Source organism: Leucopleurus acutus (assembly GCF_964270905.1).
Source record: "Leucopleurus acutus genome assembly, chromosome: 11".
In the NCBI taxonomy this organism is placed as follows: Eukaryota; Metazoa; Chordata; class Mammalia; order Artiodactyla; family Delphinidae; genus Leucopleurus; species Leucopleurus acutus.
In genome coordinates this window covers 4,736,017-4,755,134 of record NC_139152.1, presented here as the reverse complement: position 1 = coordinate 4,755,134, position 19,118 = coordinate 4,736,017, and the positions used below count along the sequence as shown (strand labels likewise).

General features: G+C 43.1%; 1 protein-coding gene across 2 annotated transcripts in view; it reads left to right on the top strand.

The window, feature by feature from the left end:
• The window catches only part of PARP11 (poly(ADP-ribose) polymerase family member 11), a 34,828-nt gene extending 16,481 nt beyond the window's left edge, over window positions 1-18,347 (top strand). The window contains exons 2-8 of one of the 2 annotated variants that reach the window (XM_082850862.1): window positions 1,122-1,250; window positions 2,114-2,234; window positions 4,561-4,636; window positions 7,703-7,775; window positions 7,855-7,985; window positions 15,528-15,679; window positions 17,428-18,347. In XM_082850862.1, the coding sequence (XP_082706988.1) occupies window positions 1,122-1,250; window positions 2,114-2,234; window positions 4,561-4,636; window positions 7,703-7,775; window positions 7,855-7,985; window positions 15,528-15,679; window positions 17,428-17,744 (999 nt within the window). In that variant the 3' untranslated portion in view covers window positions 17,745-18,347. Of the gene's footprint in view, window positions 1-1,121; window positions 1,251-2,113; window positions 2,235-4,560; window positions 4,637-7,702; window positions 7,776-7,854; window positions 7,986-15,527; window positions 15,680-17,427 lie in introns of those variants that run through there. The other variant, XM_082850863.1, reaches the window with a different exon arrangement.
• Window positions 18,348-19,118: the final 771 nt, after the last annotated feature.

Genomic DNA, 19,118 nt, shown 5'->3' with positions numbered 1-19,118 from the left:
TATAAATTTGAGGTATTAATAGTACATATCTTAAAGGGTTGTTGTGAGGCCCAGATGACTTATTGTTTGTGCAGTACTGAGGACAGCACCTGGCACATAGTAAGAGCCCTATAAGGGTTACTATTATTATGATCCTAATATTCAGGAAAAACTATGATAAGTGTTGATGTATCCATCCAGACTTTTTCTGTGTGTATGTACATATGCGTATACCCACATCTGTATTTCATGTGGGTAAATATAGATGTATTTTTTATTAAAACCGGATCATACTATTTCTATTTATCGTAACATTCTTTGTACTCAACACTATATGTTATAAACTCTTTCTGTGCCACTAAATGAAATATGAATACTTTATTTATTTGGCCACGCTGAGCAACTTGCAGGATCTTAGTTCCCCAACAAGGGATTGAACCCAGGCCCCGGCAGTGAAAGCGCTGAGTCCTAACCCCTGGGCCGCCTGGGAATTCCCGAAATATGAATATTTAAAACAAAAATCAGTTGTATTTGGTCTTAACTAGTTGTGATAGTGGATCCTTTTGACCAAATACATGAACATTTGATAAGACAGAAATTTCTTGGCATTAAACTGAGAATCTGGAGTGCTTATAGGTGTTGATACCGCTTACTTAAGTGGTTGCGTGGACATTGATATATCCACCTAAGTGTCTGATTGTTTGTCTTATTTGTTAAGTGTGAGGATATTCAACATTTTTTAAAATAAAGACCAGATTTTTTAATCAGATCGTGGACAGTTTAAACAAAAAATTAAATTTGTGGTTTATTTCATAATCCCAAACTGAATCTTTCCTTTTTCTTTCTAAACAGTCCACTATGGAATTTTTCCTATAAGCAATTAACCTAAAAGACCCGAATCATTTCTGTAGCAGTTGCTGCTAAAAAACTGGAATGTTAAGGTCCATGTCCAAGAAAGATGTGCAGATGTGATAATTTAACATTTTAAAATGTTTATCTTCAGAGCCAGTATGAGAGATAGAATGCTATTTGTCAACATCACTGTTGGAATACAGCTGTTTGTGAGAAGAAAAATGATATGTGAAAAGCACACTGGTTATTAAAAGAACGATTTCTTCCTCTCCCTCTTCCCGGCACTTCAGGAGATGTTTCACAGAACAGAAGAATTCTTATCCAAGACTGCAAACAGCGAGACAGATGAGATGGACACGTCGGACACGCAGTGGGGCTGGTTTTACCTGGCAGAGTGCGGGAAGTGGCACATGTTTCAGGTAGCGCCCCTCGGGCGGAGCAGGCGGGGTTTAGACTCACCGAGCACCGTTGTGCTGGTGTGAAAAGGGAGTCTGGGCGGCACCTGAAAGAAATCAAACCTCAGGGAAGTCAGAGGGTGGAACGAAAAGAAAAATCAGAAATTCTTCTGGTCCTTTTCCTTTCCCCAGGTTTTCACAGTGTTTACTTAGAAGAAACGGTGTGTGTTTTCTGTGTGTCCAGAGTGCAAGCGTGACTGAGGGGTACGTGGTCTCGGCACATGGGAGCAAGGCCAGGCCTGCTTTGGTGGACAAAGGGAAGGGGAAGCGACCAAGCCGGTCTTAAACGCCTCTGTGCTTCTGGTGTTAGGTTAGAGGGTGTAGAGATGTCTTCTCCTCCAGCCTCACAGCAACCCGAAAGCAGATGCTAGCACTCTGTCTTACAGCCAAAGACAGTGCAACTCAGAAAAGTTACTGTAATTGGTCTTGAGTCACACAGCTCGTTAACGGTTAAGCTGAGACCTGAACCCATATTCAAGAGCTTGTGGATTTTTTTTTTTTTTTTTTTTTTTTTTGCTTACAAGGCTACTTAAGGAAGATTTGATTTGAGCCACTTAAGATGTGTAATTTTGGCAATAATTTGGAAACACTGTAATACTTTGGAAAAAGTCCTTATAACCAGTTACCGAAGTTTCTTTGCTGGAAATCCTTAAGCTATTTTCCATATGCTGTCTTAGCTGTGATTCTCCCCGTGTGTTGGGAACTAGAACAGGTGATTAGTAAGTTTCCTCTGTCCCTCCACTCTGTCTCCGTCCCCCATTACTGCCTTTGTGGCCAAGCCATTCCTGTGAACAGCTGGTAAATGAACTTTCTGGTTTGTCTTAAAGCCGGATACCAACATTCAGTGTTCAGTTAGCAGTGAAGATATCGAAAAAAGCTTCAAAACAAACCCTTGTGGCTCCATTTCTTTTACTACTTCCAAATTCAGCTACAAGATAGACTTTGCAGGTATGTCTTTTTCCCTAATAGTTGTGTGTTCTTAGTATGTTGATATGGTGAAATCTGCAGTTCTGAAAATCAGGATTAGTTGACATACTTGCAAACAACAGAGTAAATCCTTTTTGTAACACATAAAAATACCTGTAAAAAGATTCAACATTTAAAATCTTTTTGAGCAACATTGCCTTTTATAAAGGTTATTTATATGCTTATAGTTACTAACATATATGGAGACTGTCATGTATTTTCCTGTAATGCTTCTCTTCTAAGGAACACAAAACACCTCTAAGCCATTGTTTTATTCATCATCCTCTCAGCTTTTCAAAATAGGTAGGATCAGTCAGATTTTAAGGATCAATCAGAGAGGTTACACGCAGAGTCATAGGTAGCTGGATTGAGTTGTAAGACCACAGTTCAGCTGAATGACCCATCTCTTGGTGTCTTTCCTAGAAAACTATTCTTCAATGGACATTGCCTCCTGCCACTTTCTGATTTTGTTGGCTCTTTCACAGATTAACCAGCTAATCTGGAAATCAGCCCCGCTTTGTATTTCATCCATGATACATGGGCATGTTTTTAGGGACCCCATGAGAAACCTGTTGGACTCACCCTGCAGTTTCAAGCTGCCAGCCTCAGCTGTTTACTGCTTAGAGGCAAACAGAACCTGGAGGGGGAGACTTTCTTAACAAAAGCGCCTTTGGGCTGCCACACAGCTCAGGCCTCTAGATGTTCTTTCCTATTTTCTGTGAGTAGAGTCCTTATGACAGAGTCAGTGCTATACTGTGGTGAGGGAGGGTGTTGAAACCCTAGGAGATTCCTTTGGAGGATCCAAGGCCCAGTCATGCTGCAGGAGATTTGTCCACTAAGACACTGATGGAATCAGATCTCTAATGACTGTTGTGCCCCCAGAGTGAGTTTTTTTTAAAAATCAAGAGTTAAAGCCATTAGATTCTTACTCCTGACTAAGCATAACATATTTTACGACGTTAGGCAAATAGGCTGCCTTTAAGGGGGCCCGACATTTGTCTTAGACGGAAGGTGTCAGCAGACACTTCAGTCTTGAGTACACCTGTCAGTGTTGAAGCCATACTGAGACATCGCAATGTGCAGACATCAAGCTTCATGTAGAGCACGGAGTTTGTCAGAGCTTTTGGTAGGTAGCCCACCAAGCTGCATTTTCTGAAAGAATATTTTCTAGTAAGCTGTATTTTTTGGAAGTTTTCTCTCAGACGGTGCAGTTTATTTAAGTCTTTATCAAAGAATTGGAGTCACATATAATAGCGCCAGCTCCCGCGCCTCTGTGTGATGACACAGTTTCAGAGGCACAGGTATTAGCATTCCCCGTGTACCACTTGTAAAGTTAGCCCCCGTGGTTCTGCCACAAGCCAGCTCGGCTTCTCTGTAAAAATGGTGAAAAGCAAACTCAAAACGAGGTAGTATGAGAAGAACGCAGCACAGGCTTCACCCCATGTGCTGGGATGACCTTTCTTTTTCCCTGCGCGGTGGTCAGACGCCAGTGTGTGCAGAGCCTAGGAGAATACGGAAAGGACAAACGCACTTCACACAGCATTGGCCTGGATGGGTGAACCCCTTTATCTTGGAGTGGAATGATGCCAGTTAGACAAGGTAGACTGACGAGAATCTCACATTAAGACTTAGCACCTAACTTTGTGGGAATGAAGAGGGGGACCTAGTAAATATTGCCACAGCTGAGGAACAGAGGTAAGAAGAAAATGATACTTTAGTTAGTTCATTAGTCTTTCATCACTAGAATCTTTCATATAAGTCTGTGTTGAGTCTAGCTAGGTTTTCTGTTTTTTTGGTTTAGGTGTACAATTTAAAGAGAAGGCAAGAAATGTACAAATTTTTGAAACTCTGTGAATTGTACATGTTTTATCATGGTAATGTATCTTTTTTATCATTTCCAAAATTTTTGGAGAAATCAAAGTAACACTTTTTACTTAAGAAGCCAACCAGAAGATTCAGTACTGTAATTTCTTTCTCTTTCTAGTACTCTTAATTTTCCTAAGTTGAGAACTCTCCTATTTTCAAGTCAGTTTAACCCAAGTATGGTACAGAAAGGGATAGACCTTACATACTGAGCCATGTATGAGGTTAGCTTCCTCCTGTGTGAGCTTAGGTCAAGCAATGAAGCTGCTTTTTATGCCATGATAAACAGATGTTGGTCAAGTATCCCTAATATACTGTGCTTAGTAGCTACTCCCAAAGCTCCATGATTCCCTGACCATCATGTAGTGTGGCTAGAAATTTTCATGACAATTTATAGCACAGTGTGTTTCTGTGACTTATCTAACATCTTTGTCTTTTTGCACAGAAATGAAGCAGATGAATCTCACCACCGGAAAACAGCGCTTAATAAAAAGAGCCCCTTTTTCTATCAGTGCTTTCAGGTATTGTGGAGAGAATGGGGTGGAAAGCAAGAGTGGGCTTTTTTCTCTCTCTTGTCTTCCTTAATATTTAACAGAGGAACAAATAAACTGAAAATGTTTCGGTAGGTTATTTTTAATAATCTTAATATCGATCTTTTCTCTACTGAATTTCACATTCATTGATGCAAGAGCAGTGTTGTTATTTTCTGCTGGCATTTCCTTTCCTGTTGTCCTTTTCATTTCCCCTTATATATTTGTATTTTTCAATTCTTTAGAGCACTTTGCATGGTAGTTACAAAATGCTTTATGCTGTCTGCTATAAATCCTTAACATAACCTACTGAGGTAAGTTTTAATTAGCTTGGAAAGACTCTCACAGGACCGTCCAGTTATTTGGGCCGTAAATCCTAGGTAATTACCCACTTTGTCTTCGCCTGCACTGAACCCCATTGGGCAACTCCTAGAAGTAATTTCAAATCTGTAGTGATTAAAGGGGACCTGGGAAGATGGGGGTGCATGGGACAAGGGCACAGCTTCCTGCCCCCTGGATCTGGGTGGCGAGTTTTCCTTTTTCTGTCTCCTGCCGTCTATAGCCTGAAAAGAGAGTATAAATGCCAGAAGAGAATAAATATTTGTTACTCATATGAATGGAGTTGAAGGGCATGTCTGCTGTTTTCTGGAACGATTCCTCAATCAAGTATTGAAATTCCCATTGTTCAAAGAATTTAAAATGAAACAGAAACAATGCTAGCATGTGAATTGTAGGAGATGCCCATTTGTTCCTTTCAAGGAGATATTTTGAAAGGATTAAAGATAGAAATTTTTAAAGTTTCTGTCAGTTAGCTTCTTGAGACTTTTGGCTTACATTTTAGGGTCATGATTTAAAAGTTACTCAAGTACTTATGTAATGAATGCTCTAGTACTTCTGTGGAAGGGAGAGAATCTTACTTCCTTACCAGCTACATCACATCCTCATTCTTAAGTGTAAGGGTTTTCATAAAGGAATTACTTATCTTCAAAGGGTATGGAATCTGGGAGAAAAATGAGACATAATAATGGAAAATTGTTACTGTAACTGTGTGTTATTATATCTGGTACCCTTTGGTGGGGAGAAGCACTTAATGGGGTCAAGCACTTTGTTCTCTCACAGACTATACAAGCCATAGAACAAAGATAGGAGAGGGAGAGAATTAGCGACAACAGAGGACAAAAAGCAAGATAATAAAAGAGGAAGAACAGTTAGGTAGGATACAGCAGAGTGATGAAGATGAGGAGGTATTGATATACAAATGTTTATTAATTACAGGAATACACTGGGCATTTTTTGACATGCAAAGTGAACAGTACATTTCCTATTGACAAGGAATTTATAATTAACTAAGGCTACAAACATTAAACAAACAAAAATATTTTCCATGGCTAAAGGATACATCAGGCAAAGTAAAAATACAAAGAAATCAAAGAAAACCTGGGAAACGTATTGTCACTCGGTATCACAGTCAAAGGGTTCACCTGTATAGTATTTGAAGTACTTTTTGGAATCTCTAAGTAGAAGACCAGCAACCCCTTAGAAGGATGAGAACAGAAGAATTCTTTGAAGAATTTGAACGGTTCATGCAACCTCACTCATACTAAGAGAAATACAAATTATACCAGATTATTTCTTACCATCAGATTGACAAAAATTCTCATGTTTGACAGCACACTCCTTTGGGGAGGTTGTTGGCAAATAGGCGTTCTCTCCATTTCTGGGGGAAATGCCTGAGTATAGCCTTCGAGGAGGGCACCTTGGCAGCGTCTGTCAAAATCAGGAATAAATACATGCTTGGACTCAGAAATGCCATTTCAAAGATGTTATCCTGAAAATCGACACGTGGCCACGTACAGTGACAAAGGGACAGACTTGTTCTTTGCAGCATCCTTAACAGTAGCAAAGAGTTGAAAAAGGCTAAATGTCATCAGTAGGGGACTTGTAATCAGTAGGGGTGGTATCCTTGCATGTCAGTAGGTAAGAGAGCATCCACGCAACAGTGTCTGCCGTGTGCCAGGCTCTGTGCTAGGATGCTCTCTCACCTACTGATATGCAAGGATCTCTAAGAACATAGTCAGTGGAAAAAAAGAGCAGCTGCAAAAGACACATGATTATGCTACCATTCGTGTGTGCCAAAAAAAAAGGCTTGTGTTAACCTAGAGAAGTTCTGGAAGAATACCCAAGAGACTAAAAGCAGTGATTACTTGGAATGGAGGCAAGAGGTGAGAAGTGAGAAGAGCAAGAGGTGAGAAGACCAAGGACTGGAGTGGGAGGGAAACCATCCACCGTTCACTTTTTTATACCTATTCATCTTTAAATCATACGATTGTGTGATCTTCCCAAAGTTAAAATGAGTTAAAACATACGCTAAAGATAGGCTTGACATTTATGAATGTCTTCCATAGCCTGCAGTCACCAGAAAGGACTCATATCAATATTATCAGTCACAGCCTTTTGCCATCCAGCTCGCCAAGATCATGTCTTTTTCTGTGTTCACATCCAGTGGCTTACACATGGTGGATTACTTTACTGGCTTCTGCGCCGAGTGAGTTGATGCGGACCGTGCCGGGGGATAGTGGACAATAAAGAGAGAAAGGTTTAGGTTTGCGTTAGATCTTGAAGGATGTTGAGTGTGCGGCCGAGGGTTTTGGATGGTATTTAATAGGCAGTATACATCTGTTAAAGAGGTTTGTTTTTTTAATCAAGAATTTTTGATTTTCTTCTTGGAAATTCCTTTTCTTCACCTAAAATCTTCCTCCATTTAAAAGAAATTCTGAAAAAATAAGAAAAACAAGACCGAATTAAACGACTGTTTTTGAAATTTTAATGTTATGTAGGATTAGACGTTTCCCATCAGATTTCTTAATTCAGCCCCTAAAAAGCTGCACACAAGCGGATATTCAATAAATATTTTAAAATAAAGAAACCAAGGACTACACTTAATTGCATTTGTCACAATAGCGCAGCATGGCAATTCAGCTCGGGAGAAAACGTCTAAGTCATTGACAGTGATTCTAATCAGCTTCTAATATTTTGTTTTGTCTTTTCTGTTTAAAGTTATATCTGTGAAAATGAGGCCATCCCCATGCCACTCCACTGGGAGAATGTGAATACCGACCTGCCCTACCAGGTGAGAGCAGCGCTGACCAGCTGCAGGTGGGAGAGATTGGAAAGGACCCCAGTAAAACTGTGCAAACTTCTCTTTCCAGCTCATTCCTTTGCACAATCAAACACACGAATACAATGAAGTTGCTAGTCTCTTTGGGAAAACAGTGGATCGCAACAGAATTAAAAGAATTCAGAGAATTCAAAACCTAGACTTGTGGGAGTTCTTTTGCAGGTGAGACAGTTTCTACTCTGAACCCCCTCCTTGGCCTCTGAGACTTTTACAGTCTCAGGGACAGTGAAGCACGAATGTTTAATCATATTCATTGGCAGTGGCACCACCACGTGAGCTGTGTAGATGCCCTATGCGTGTTCTGACCTGGTTTTTCAGCTCTCGTCCTCATCCTCAGGGAGAGCTGCTCTGTAAGCCAGCACCAGCATCCCGTGCAACACTGTCTGACAGCCTCTTCTGCACTGCTTTCAGAGTTTCGAGCTGGGCATCGTGGCTGAATCAGCATTACCAGGGGGTCTGGGGAGCTGTTTAGTTCTGTTACTATGACTTTGTTGGCTCAGACTTCCCAGCCTGCAAGTCATTTGCTTGTTTTTAGTTTTGAAGGACATTGTAAAACGTACCTTCAAATTCCATGCTTAGCCCAGAGTTTATGTTCTAGATTTGAAATCTCCATTCATTACTCAATTTAGGTTGGAAATGACCCATTGGATTGCTTGGTGTGCTCTTAACCTAAAAATAAAGCCCATTACAAGAAACTTAACAGGTATTGTCCACATGAACACATTGTGCTGTAGTTTTTTGAATAACATTATAATATAATGTAATAACAGTAATAAGCATTACTTAAAATAAGTGATTTTCTGAAATACTTTTATTAAATCTGTGTTCAAGGTTTGATTTCTAATATTTTTTAATACAAGCATTTAACCTTTAGTCAGGAAAATTTCAAATAATAGAGTCTAATGTCGTGAACCCTGTGTATCCATCATCCTGATTTAACATTTATCTCAATTTACCATCATAATCTATCTCCTCTTTTGCTATGTTATTGTTGTTGCTGAAGTATTTTAAAGCAAATCCCAGGCCTTAACTCATTTCATTCTCATATACTTGAAAATCAGGCTGACTTTTGTTTGGTGATAATATGCGGAATTCTTTGATGCTTCTGGTAGGTCAGTTCCCACAGCCTAAGTAAACTCCAGGTTTTATTCTCATAATAGTTTATATTATAAAATAAGGGTTTTCAGCTTGTATTCTTTGTAATTTTGAGTCTTTGGGCCCAGCCCACTTTTATTTCTGACAATAGTGAGTTTAACTGAGTTTAGGTGTTTTTTTTTGTTTGATTGTTTTTTTAAATTTATTTTGGGCTGTGTTGGGTCTTCGTTTCTGTGCGAGGGCTTTCTCTAGTTGCGGCGAGCGGGGGCCACTCTTCATCGCGGTGCACGGGCCTCTCACTGTCGCGGCCTTCTCTCTTGTTGCAGAGCACGGGCTCCAGACGCGCAGGCTCGGTAGCTGTGGTGCACGGGCTTAGTTGCTCCGTGGCATGTGGGATCTTCCCAAACCAGGGCTCGAACCCATGTCCCCTGCATTGGCAGGCAGATTCTCAACCACTGCGCCACCAGGGAAGCCCTGAGTTTAGGTTTTATTCAGGGGATAATGGAGGATGGAAGCCTCCGTCTTCTTTGATCTTATTCTCTCAGTGAATAAAGTAAGTTTTCCTAAAATGTTCTGATGAAGACTTAATTCCTTCTTCGTAATCAGGCCTCTGAGGTGGAATTCCTGTCAGTCTTCCTCGTAATTTGAGACCTCAATTAATTCCTAGTGGTAGAAATGTTCCAGCGAATCGCCAACACATCATATACTGAGAATCTCAGTGGAGATGTTTTTACTCTGTAGATGCCATTCATGATGTTATGTGAGGTCGGCCTATAGACATCTGTGATGGGAAATGAACCTGCCACCTGCCACGACAGCAGAAAATACTGAGTCGCATTTTAAGGACAGCCTGTCATTCTGATCTCTGCCTGAAGGACGAAAATAAACTCATCCACCCCACTGTCACGTAACCTGTGACTCACTGTACAGGTGGGAAGCCCACATGAGTCCAGCAGATAGATGTCAGTTTGCATGTTGTCCAGGCCTTCCTTCCTTCCTCCCTTCTTCCAGAAACATGTTCCAGAACCAGTTTTGTGCCAGGCACCGCTCTAGGCACTCGGGATGTAAGAGTGCACAGGACCAGAGCTTGGACAGAAGTAGGTTGTGTGGGGGGTGTCGCGGAGCACTTCCTAAGCCAGTGTCATCTAGGCTGGGTGCGGGAGGAGAGGGGAGGGCACCCCAGGCATCGGGAGCAGCACGGGCCAGAGATCGATGACAAGAGGGAAGGTAGAACATTGAGAGGATTTCAAATAGGACAGAAGATAGGATGGATGGCGAGAGAAGATGCTAGAAAAGGACTCAAGAGGTAGAGCATGCAGGGGTTTGTGGGAGACCCACTGGGTGGTCGTGTGATTTTCTCCATCAGCCTTATGAGTTGGACTGACCTGGCGTCTGGGTCAGAGGGTTGGCACAGGCCAGGCCCCGCGGGGCCTTGTAAACAAACTAAGGGGTTTGGGTTTTTTCCCTGGGGTGGTGGAAAGCCATTGCAGGACTTCAAGCAAGAGAGTGATGGAGCTGATGTGCATTTTAGAGAAATGATTTGTCAGGCTGCACAGTGGAGAAGGCGTTTAAAGCGGTGGTTCTCGGGTGATTTTGCCCACCAGGGGCGTTTGGCAATGCCTGGCGCTGTTTTTGATTGTCGTGGGGTAGGAGGCGGGGGCTACCACTGCATCTGCGGGGTGGAGGGCAGGGATGCTACACATCCTGCGAGGCACAAGACAGGCCACACAACAAAGAGCTCTGCAGCCCAAAACAGTCAGCAGCGCTGAGGTTGAGAAGCTGGTTTAAAAGGATCACAGAAGGATGACCAACCAACTTAGGAAATTGTTTCAGTCGTTACAAATGTGACACACTGGATGGCCTGAGCCAAGGTGCTCTCGGTACCACTGCAGTGAAGAGGACTGTTCTGAGATATTAAAGATGTAGAATGATATTGCCTGGTACTCGATTTAATGTGCGTGATGGGGACACGCACATTAGGGGAGGTGGGGGAGATGGGAAAGGTAGGTCCAGGGATTCAGACTTATTTGTTCTCATTGACTGAGGGAAATGGGCAGGAACGGGTTTTGGTCTGGGGAGGACGGGGCGGGGTTAGCAGTTGATACATGGGTTGGGAGCTCAAGAGAGCAGTGTAGACAGAGATAAAGGTTTTGGAGTTACTGGAAAGTGTGGGGTCATGGAAGCCAAAGGAATTGATAAGATGACCAGGTATTTTATGTCGATTAGGAAAAGAAGGGGGTAAGGACCAAACTCTGAAAGGGATGAACAGAGGACAAGAAAGCTCAGGGAGGAGACTGAGAAGTAACCACATAAAGTGGAAGAAAACCCATAGAATGTGGAGTCACGGGAGCCAAAGGAAGAACGTGGTTGACACAAGTATGTCATCCTCAGGGTCACATACGGCACAGATGCCAAGAAAGATGAATGTTGAAAATGTCCTTTGGATTTTGCAATAAAATGTCCTTGGTACCCTAGGCGAGAGCACCGTTGGTAGATGCTATACTGTGTGTACAGCAAACGCTGACAACCGTTTCAAGGCGCTCGGCAGTGAAGAGTGAGAGACGTGAAAAGATGGTGCTGTGGGCGTGGGACGCGTGCTTGGTTTTGTTTTTCGAATTTAAAGATGGGAGAGACCTGAGGATATTTACATTATTATAGGAAAGTACCTATGCAGAGGGAGAGTTTAAAAGACAGCAGAGGGCTTCCCTGGTGGCGCAGTGGTTGAGAGTCCGCCTGCCAATGCAGGGGACGTGGGTTCATGCCCCGGTCCGGGAAGATCCCACATGCCACGGAGCAGCTGGGCCCGTGAGCCACGGCCGCTGAGCCTGCGCGTCCGGAGCCTGTGCTCCGCAACGGGAGAGGCCGCAGCAGTGAGAGGCCCAGACAGCAGAGAGAGGGAGGGGTAATGGGGTGGGATTCAGAGAACGCGGGTCAGAAGGAGAGAGACAGAGTGGTCCAGTTAGATTTACAGATGAGGATGGGGAGGGGATCAGAGATGAGGTAGGTCAGGGAGTTCTCCCTGATACTTTGTTTCCTTGCGGAAGGAAGCAGTGAGGTCTCCTGCAGAGAATGAGGTGCTAGGGAGGGGGATGTGAGGGAGAGAGAGGAAAAGCGGAGAGAGGAAACAGCCACTGTGGAACACGGAGGGGAGAAAGAGCTAACCTGGGAACCATGGGGTCTCCATCAGTGTCGAGGGCTGAGCTGACGTGGGAATGTGCGGATATGGGGTGGGAACCATGGCGATGTTGTTTGATTGATTCCAGCACTCCCAATTCTAAAGCAGTGATGGGAGACGGTTGGATTGGTCCAGGGTTGGGAAGGATAAGGCAGCAGGAAATAAGAGCAGGGAAGACTGCTGCTTTGTTAAGAATGCTGATTTAGGTGCGAGGTTCTCCATCCTGGCTGCCTGTCAAAATCACCTGGGGAAGCTCTTTAACCTGTATGGGCATCTGTCACCCATCCCAGAGCCACTGAATCAGAGCCTCTGCGTTCTGACAGTTTTATCTTTAAAAAGGTCTACAAGTGATTCTGGTGTTCAGCCAGGAGGGAGAACCGCTGGTCTAAACTGGACGAACCTATTTCAGTCCAGAGCGCGAAGCTCTTGCTGCTGCATTTGGAATGTGGGGCACACCCAGCCTGGCCCGGTTGGCACCCTAGTCCCTGGGGGGGAGGGTACTTTTAAGACATCTTTGAGAAGTGGGTGCAACAGCATTTTCAGTAAGTTCAGAGATGAGTGTGGGGTTGGGCAAAGGTGGGCAGGGTGGTGGAGAACCTAGTTTGGTTTCAATCTGTGACTTTCCCTGAAGGTTTAACTGGAGCCCAAGAGGCCCTGGAACCCAATGTTAGCCTTTCTAGATCAAGGTCATAGTGTGAGTCTCCGCATGTCCTGGGTGCCTTGGCGATGGGCACTAAAGTAAACCGTGCACACCATGGGGGGTGCAGAGCTGTGATCACCCCATCCCATAGACGCTGTACCTATCCAGTGACTGAGCAGAGTTTCAGTGCCCACACTTCCGGCTCTTTCACTAACCACCACTTCATTTATCTTATCTAAGAGAGACTCGAGTGAATTTTCAAACCAAAGTTCATTCTAATCTGCACCTGAAAAGTAGTGATGAGTGAATATCCTGATTATAGCGTGGATTCTAGTCATTACAGACCGTGAAGCTTAATATTTGAAGGACGTATGTTCAAGAAATGTTTACTTAGAAAAAACCCGAATGACTTCACTGATGCTCCACTAAGAGGACTGCCATAGTGGTAGGTGGATAAGCCCCTTAGACAGTGTAACTTGATTTCTACGAGTGGTTGAGAAAGGTCCTTACGATGGAGGCGAGATGGAGAGATGGGTGCCAGGTGACCATACAAAGGGAAAAAGTAACATCTGGTTAAAAGTCTTATCAAAGAGTAACTTGCATGGCATGCATGCTTTCCTCTTGAGCCCTTCCACATCTGTCAGGAATGTGGATGAAAATGTAGGAGGCTTGCTTATCACACTTGTGGAAGGTTCAAAACTAGAAGGGGAAGCTTACTTGTAGGGTGAACTAATCAGGAGTCAGAAAGACCTTGGAAGATTGAAACAGTGAGTCTAAACAAATGTGATTATCTTCTCTTAAAAAGATTTTTTTCTTAGTTAGAAAAGCAACAAATGTGCATTGTAAAGAAAACAAGGCAGACAGTACATAAAGGTCTAAAAAGAAAGTTGGCATAATTTGTTCTTTGTGAAAACATGCTGGCTTTTTCTGAAATAAATGTTTGTTTAATGCACATCCTCCTAACGTCATGCTTAATGGTCTGAGAAGACTGTCTCCAGTAGATGAAAGCGTATGCATTTGAATTTTGATACATGCTGCCAGAGGGCTCTGAGAAGGACATTTCCATTCTCTCATCATTTAAGGGCAAGCGTCCTTCCCCCAACCCCGAACAGTCCCTAAGCTGCCTGCTCTTTATAAATTCTGTACTTTTAAAATGACTATATCAAGATAAAGCTTAATTGAAATAAACCTATTGCATGAGATTTAGAAATCAGTTGCACAAATCTGGCGAGCGGAGAGAAGCCTGCTTTGGGAAAGCGCCAGCAGTTTTAACTGACTGCAAGCTTCCATCAGTAGCATGATGCCTGGTGCAGAGCGAGCTCAGCTGGGCGCCGTCCCATGACATCTAGGCCCTGTTTCTGTTTCTTCCCAGCGTTTTCGGACTAGAAGGTGTCCAGCAGATTCCTGCCCACTAAAGGCTGTCCAGGGTGGAGAAAGGCCTAGAAGCTATGCCATGGGAGGAATAGTTGAGACAGTGGCGTCTGTTCACCTGGGGAAGGAAACCTATCAGCGTCCAGAGTTATTCCTGGATACTTGGAGTTGTTTTGTGTTAAGTGTTTTGTTGTTCTGTGTTCAGAAGGGAATAACTGAGACGACAGTAGAAGGACCAGGGAGGCAGGTTCTGGTTCACCGTCGGGGGGGGGTGACTTTCTCACGATTACAGCTTATGGCCAGTAGATTGGCCGCTGTGCAGGGCGGGGAGCACCGGGGGCGGGGCAGCTCTCATTGCAGAGCTAACGGGGGAGGGTTCTTTTTCATCTTTAAGACATCTTTTGAATGAAATATGTTTAAATGAAAATGCAGCCAACAGTTTACAGACACCCATGTACCTACCAATCAGATTTGACATTTTAATATTTGTGACATTTTCTTCATCTTTGTGTCTGGGTTTTTTTTTTTTTTTTTTAAATACACAGCATTAGAGATCAAGGTGGAGTGTTTCCCCCATCCCCATCCTCTCCTCGTCTTTCGCCCTCAAGTTGCTGTGATACCTTCTTATCCACGTTTTTATATTTGTTACTACCTATGTTTGTATACCTCTACAATATGCATTATTATTTTGAGATAGAAGTCTCTTTTTGCATCATTCTTTTTACATTAAACATTTTTCAAGAGGTATCTATGTTAATACTTATAGATCTAGTTCATTATTTTAACTTTCATGTATAAATATATAATTATTCATTTTGCTGTGAAAGAATTTTAGGCTGTTTTCAGTTTGTTTGTTTTTTTACTATTACAATAAGTCCTACATCGAATAGCATTTTATGTGTTGGAAGAGGATTGTCCATTGGCAAGAGGTTTGAACTGGATGGCTTCATGTCCCTTCCAGCCCTAAGATGCAAAGTTCCGTTCAGTTTAACCAACATGTCCTACTGTGGGGATAAAAAGATTAAGACATGGTCCGTGCTCAAGGAATTCACTGTTTAAAGACTCTGTGAACTATGTATTATTTACTGTTTGTAGTGTCATTTTTAGGCATCTGTAAAGCTTGGCTGGTTTAGGCGATCAGTCACTTTACTATGATGGGGCATTGTCTGGGATATCTATAGTTTTTGGTATAATTTTCAACATTCAGTGTCAATATTAACTAATAATTTTTGATGAGATGATTTATGTGTCCAAGATCATTTGACATTATTTTTTTTTTCCAGAGCTATTTGTCCACTTATGATGTATGTTAAAGAACTGTGTTCTGTTTTACCCTTTCTATTGAGGTTTGCTCCTTGAAAAATTAATAATGCCACTTATGGTAGATATCTGTGTGTTTTGTGTCTGTGTATTGTGTTTTCAGGAAAAAGGCTCAGCTCAAGAAAAAAAGAGGCGTGCCCCAGATTAATGAACAGATGCTGTTTCATGGCACCAGCAGTGAATTTGTGGAAGCAATTTGCATTCATAACTTTGATTGGAGAATCAATGGTATACACGGTGCTCTCTTTGGAAAAGGTAACTATCAGAATCCAGTTGGAGCGCTAGAAGAGAATCTCCTCTCCTGAGAGAGGATTGACTGTTTGTATCTCAGGGGCTTGAGAGTCACTAAGTTAAAAGTTACTGTACTGGGTTCCTGGCACACCCTCAGAGTTTCTGAGACGCCGAAAAGCCACTTCCTGCGTGTGCAAGATGGAAGGAAGACTTTTTACACCTCTACCAGATTAGATAACCCTCCAAGTCCCAGTCATTCAGATGGGGCATCATGTCCAGATTAGCTGATTTTTGCATTATGACGTTTACTTTCCATGCATAAGTCCTTTCCATGGATAAACCCATACAGTGAACTGTTTTATGTCAAGTACACAGAGCACTATAAAATAAATCAATTAATGTGTACATTGTACGTAGGTCTATTTTTTTGTTTGTTTTGTTTTTAAAAAAATGATAGGTAGGAATATTAATGAGCATGGGGGAAATCCTCGCCTTTTTTCTAATGTTGTGAAAGTCTAAGTTCTCCAGTTGGTGCTCACTACTCAAGCAAATTAAGGAGAGAGGGGAGGGGAAAAGGTAAGGGGTGGACATTTCTTTGCTTGGTCCTTATTTTGTACCTTTCCTCCAGCAAGAGAAGTGGCTGCCACTCAGGATCAGGAGGTGCTACATTTTTTTCTTTCTTTTTTTTTTTTTTTTGTGGTACGCGGGCCTCTCACTGCTGCAGCCTCTCCCGTTGCGGAGCACAGGCTCCGGACGCGCAGGCTCAGCGGCCATGGCTCACGGGCCCAGCCACTCCGCAGCATGTGGGATCCTCCCAGACCGGGGCACGAACCCGTGTCCCCTGCATCGGCAGGCGGACTCCCAACCACTGCGCCACCAGGGAAGCCCATGAGGTGCTACATTTTTAAGAGTAAATTAATTTTTAAAATAACGACTTTAAAGGCCATCCCATTTATTTAACTGTAAGAGGATCAGAAAGGTGTTACATTAAGTCCCGTCGGATTTGGGTAATAGGAGACTTTGCAGTTCATTTCCGAAATGTTTTAGGGTAAGTATTCCCTTCATGATGTCAGCCTCCTAGGCCTACCCCTTTGGAAGAGTCGGATTCTTCGTGGAGGTTTCCTCTTTAGGCAGCGGACAAGTGAGCTTGTCCTTTTGGAACGTTCAGGTGTGAATAGGATCACACTCTCCAGAAATCTTTTCCTGGATATGGGGTTCTCTCAGCTCCAGAAATATTATTGAACAGTTACCCGGTAGCACAGAAATGTGGTTTCTTGGGGTTTGAAATCATCTCTGCAGACCCTTGGCTTCACTGTGCTCTCCAGTGGCTGCTTAGATGGGTGGGTGGTGGATGGGGAAAGGGTGGAAGGAAACAGAAGTGGGAAGGAGGTCCGAGCAGTGACAAGGCAGGTCCTGTCACTTGTAATCACAGAAACCATTTGTATCCATCTTACCTATTGGATTTCTTTATGAGGCTCTTTTTGAAAACACAAGTCTGGTTGCTCCGTTTTGGTGGGGACGGGGATGGTGGTGGTGGTGGGGACTCTGGTCTGTACTAACAGATCTATCCCAGTGGCAGCCTGCATCACAGCTGTCCATAACAGACGGATTTCTGTTCTTTTCTTTAAAACCTACCGGCGAGGAAATTCCATGTCTATTCCTGTTACACAATTCTGTGTGTCTCTCCCCCTAACAATCACAGTGTTTTTTTTGCTTGTGTTTCATACACTCCTTGGAGTAATCTTGGCTCTTCGGGCTCCTTTTTGTTTAAGGAACCTATTTTGCTCGAGATGCTGCTTATGCCAGCCGCTTCTGCAAAGATGACGTAAAGCACGGAAACACATTCCAGATTCACGGCGTAACCCTGCAACAGCAGCATCTGTTTAGAACGTACAAATCTATGTTTCTTGCCCGAGTGCTGATTGGAGATTACATAAACGGAGACTCCAAATACGTGCGCCCTCCTTCCAAAGACGGGAGCTACGTGAATTTGTATGACAGCTGTGTGGATGACACCTGGAATCCCAGGGTCTTCGTGGTGTTCGACGCCAACCAGATCTACCCCGAGTACTTGATAGACTTCCATTGATTTCATTTCCAAGCTTCCATGATCGAAGAAGTTTTATTTTTCGCAGGGAGATCTGCTTGCCGGTCACCTAGCTGCTCAATGTTAATTATTTGATCGTTTTGAAACAGATATGAAAGAAAGGGGCCGCCCTATAAAAAGACATACTGACTTTAGGGTTGGTTGGTTGTTTGTTTTTGTCCATTACTCATCTTTGTTACAGATCGATACCATTGCTCTTTTAACACCTGGGGTGAAAGACAGCGCTTAGAACGCAATCAGCCGAGTCCCTCCATCTTTAACGTTTACATCCGTGTCTTCAGGGTAAATGTTTTCAGCTCAAATAGACTGATTCATATGTATGTTCAAAAAATAAAAATATAGGCATAAAGGTGTCCCTTCAGAGGAACTGAGCCTTTGTAAACGAATTCTGAGATGATGGTGCACCGATCTACGTGTTGCCTTGTTAGTCTTCCGAAGAGGGGTGGAATTCAAAACCTTGAAGCAGCCTGAGTACCTTGAGGGAAATAGAAACAAGAGAATCGTTGGCAGTGCTGCCAGACAAGCCAGAAGGGGAGGATCAGGACAGGGCGCCCTGCTCCCGGTGCCTTCGGGCGGCAGGCTGCACACTCGACCTAGCCCTTCTCCTCCTCTTCTGCTGAACTGACTGTAATCAGCCCGCGCGTCATCCCCCAGCGCTCCTGAATTCTTGTACCAAGACCTACTGCACGAGGCTTTTATTGCATCTTCAGAATGAAACTTTTATTTATTATTTAAAACACATACTTTCCCTTTGTTGTGGGGTCCCTACAATGATTACTTCTAAGAGATTTTTTTTATCTGCCGCCCCCCCCCCCACAGCTATTCAGCAAGGATTTATAAAATCCACACTTCTAAATCGTATCTCCCCATTTTGAATCGTCTGCAGAAAGCCTGGGATGCTTGGAACAACTCTGGGTTACTCTTTTGAGCAGCAGTTGACAATCTGCTAACTCTCTTGAAAAGTTAGGTATAATGCATAATCGCGCCCAGTGGAAGTTTGCTTACCTGCTGCATCTGTTTGGCTCTTCTGTTTTAAGGAGGGCTGAGTGACGTTGGAACAGCCCCTCAAGCTATTCTAGCAGAGGCTGGACAGCAACGAGGCAGAGATGTTACACAGGAGTTTGGGTGTCAGGTGGGGGAATTGGCCATACGACTGTTAAGTGTTTTTCCAACCTTGATTTTCTATGATTCTACCTGAAAAAAAAAAGAACACTGGTATCTTTTCTGAGAAACCTTTTTCTAACTCAGTTTAATACTAAATTCCCTCTCCATCGTCTTCACTCCGTTTGGGCTGAAAGGTAGTGAACGTAATTTAACTTCTCAAGAAAAATCCAGTAAATGTCTATGCCTGGGACG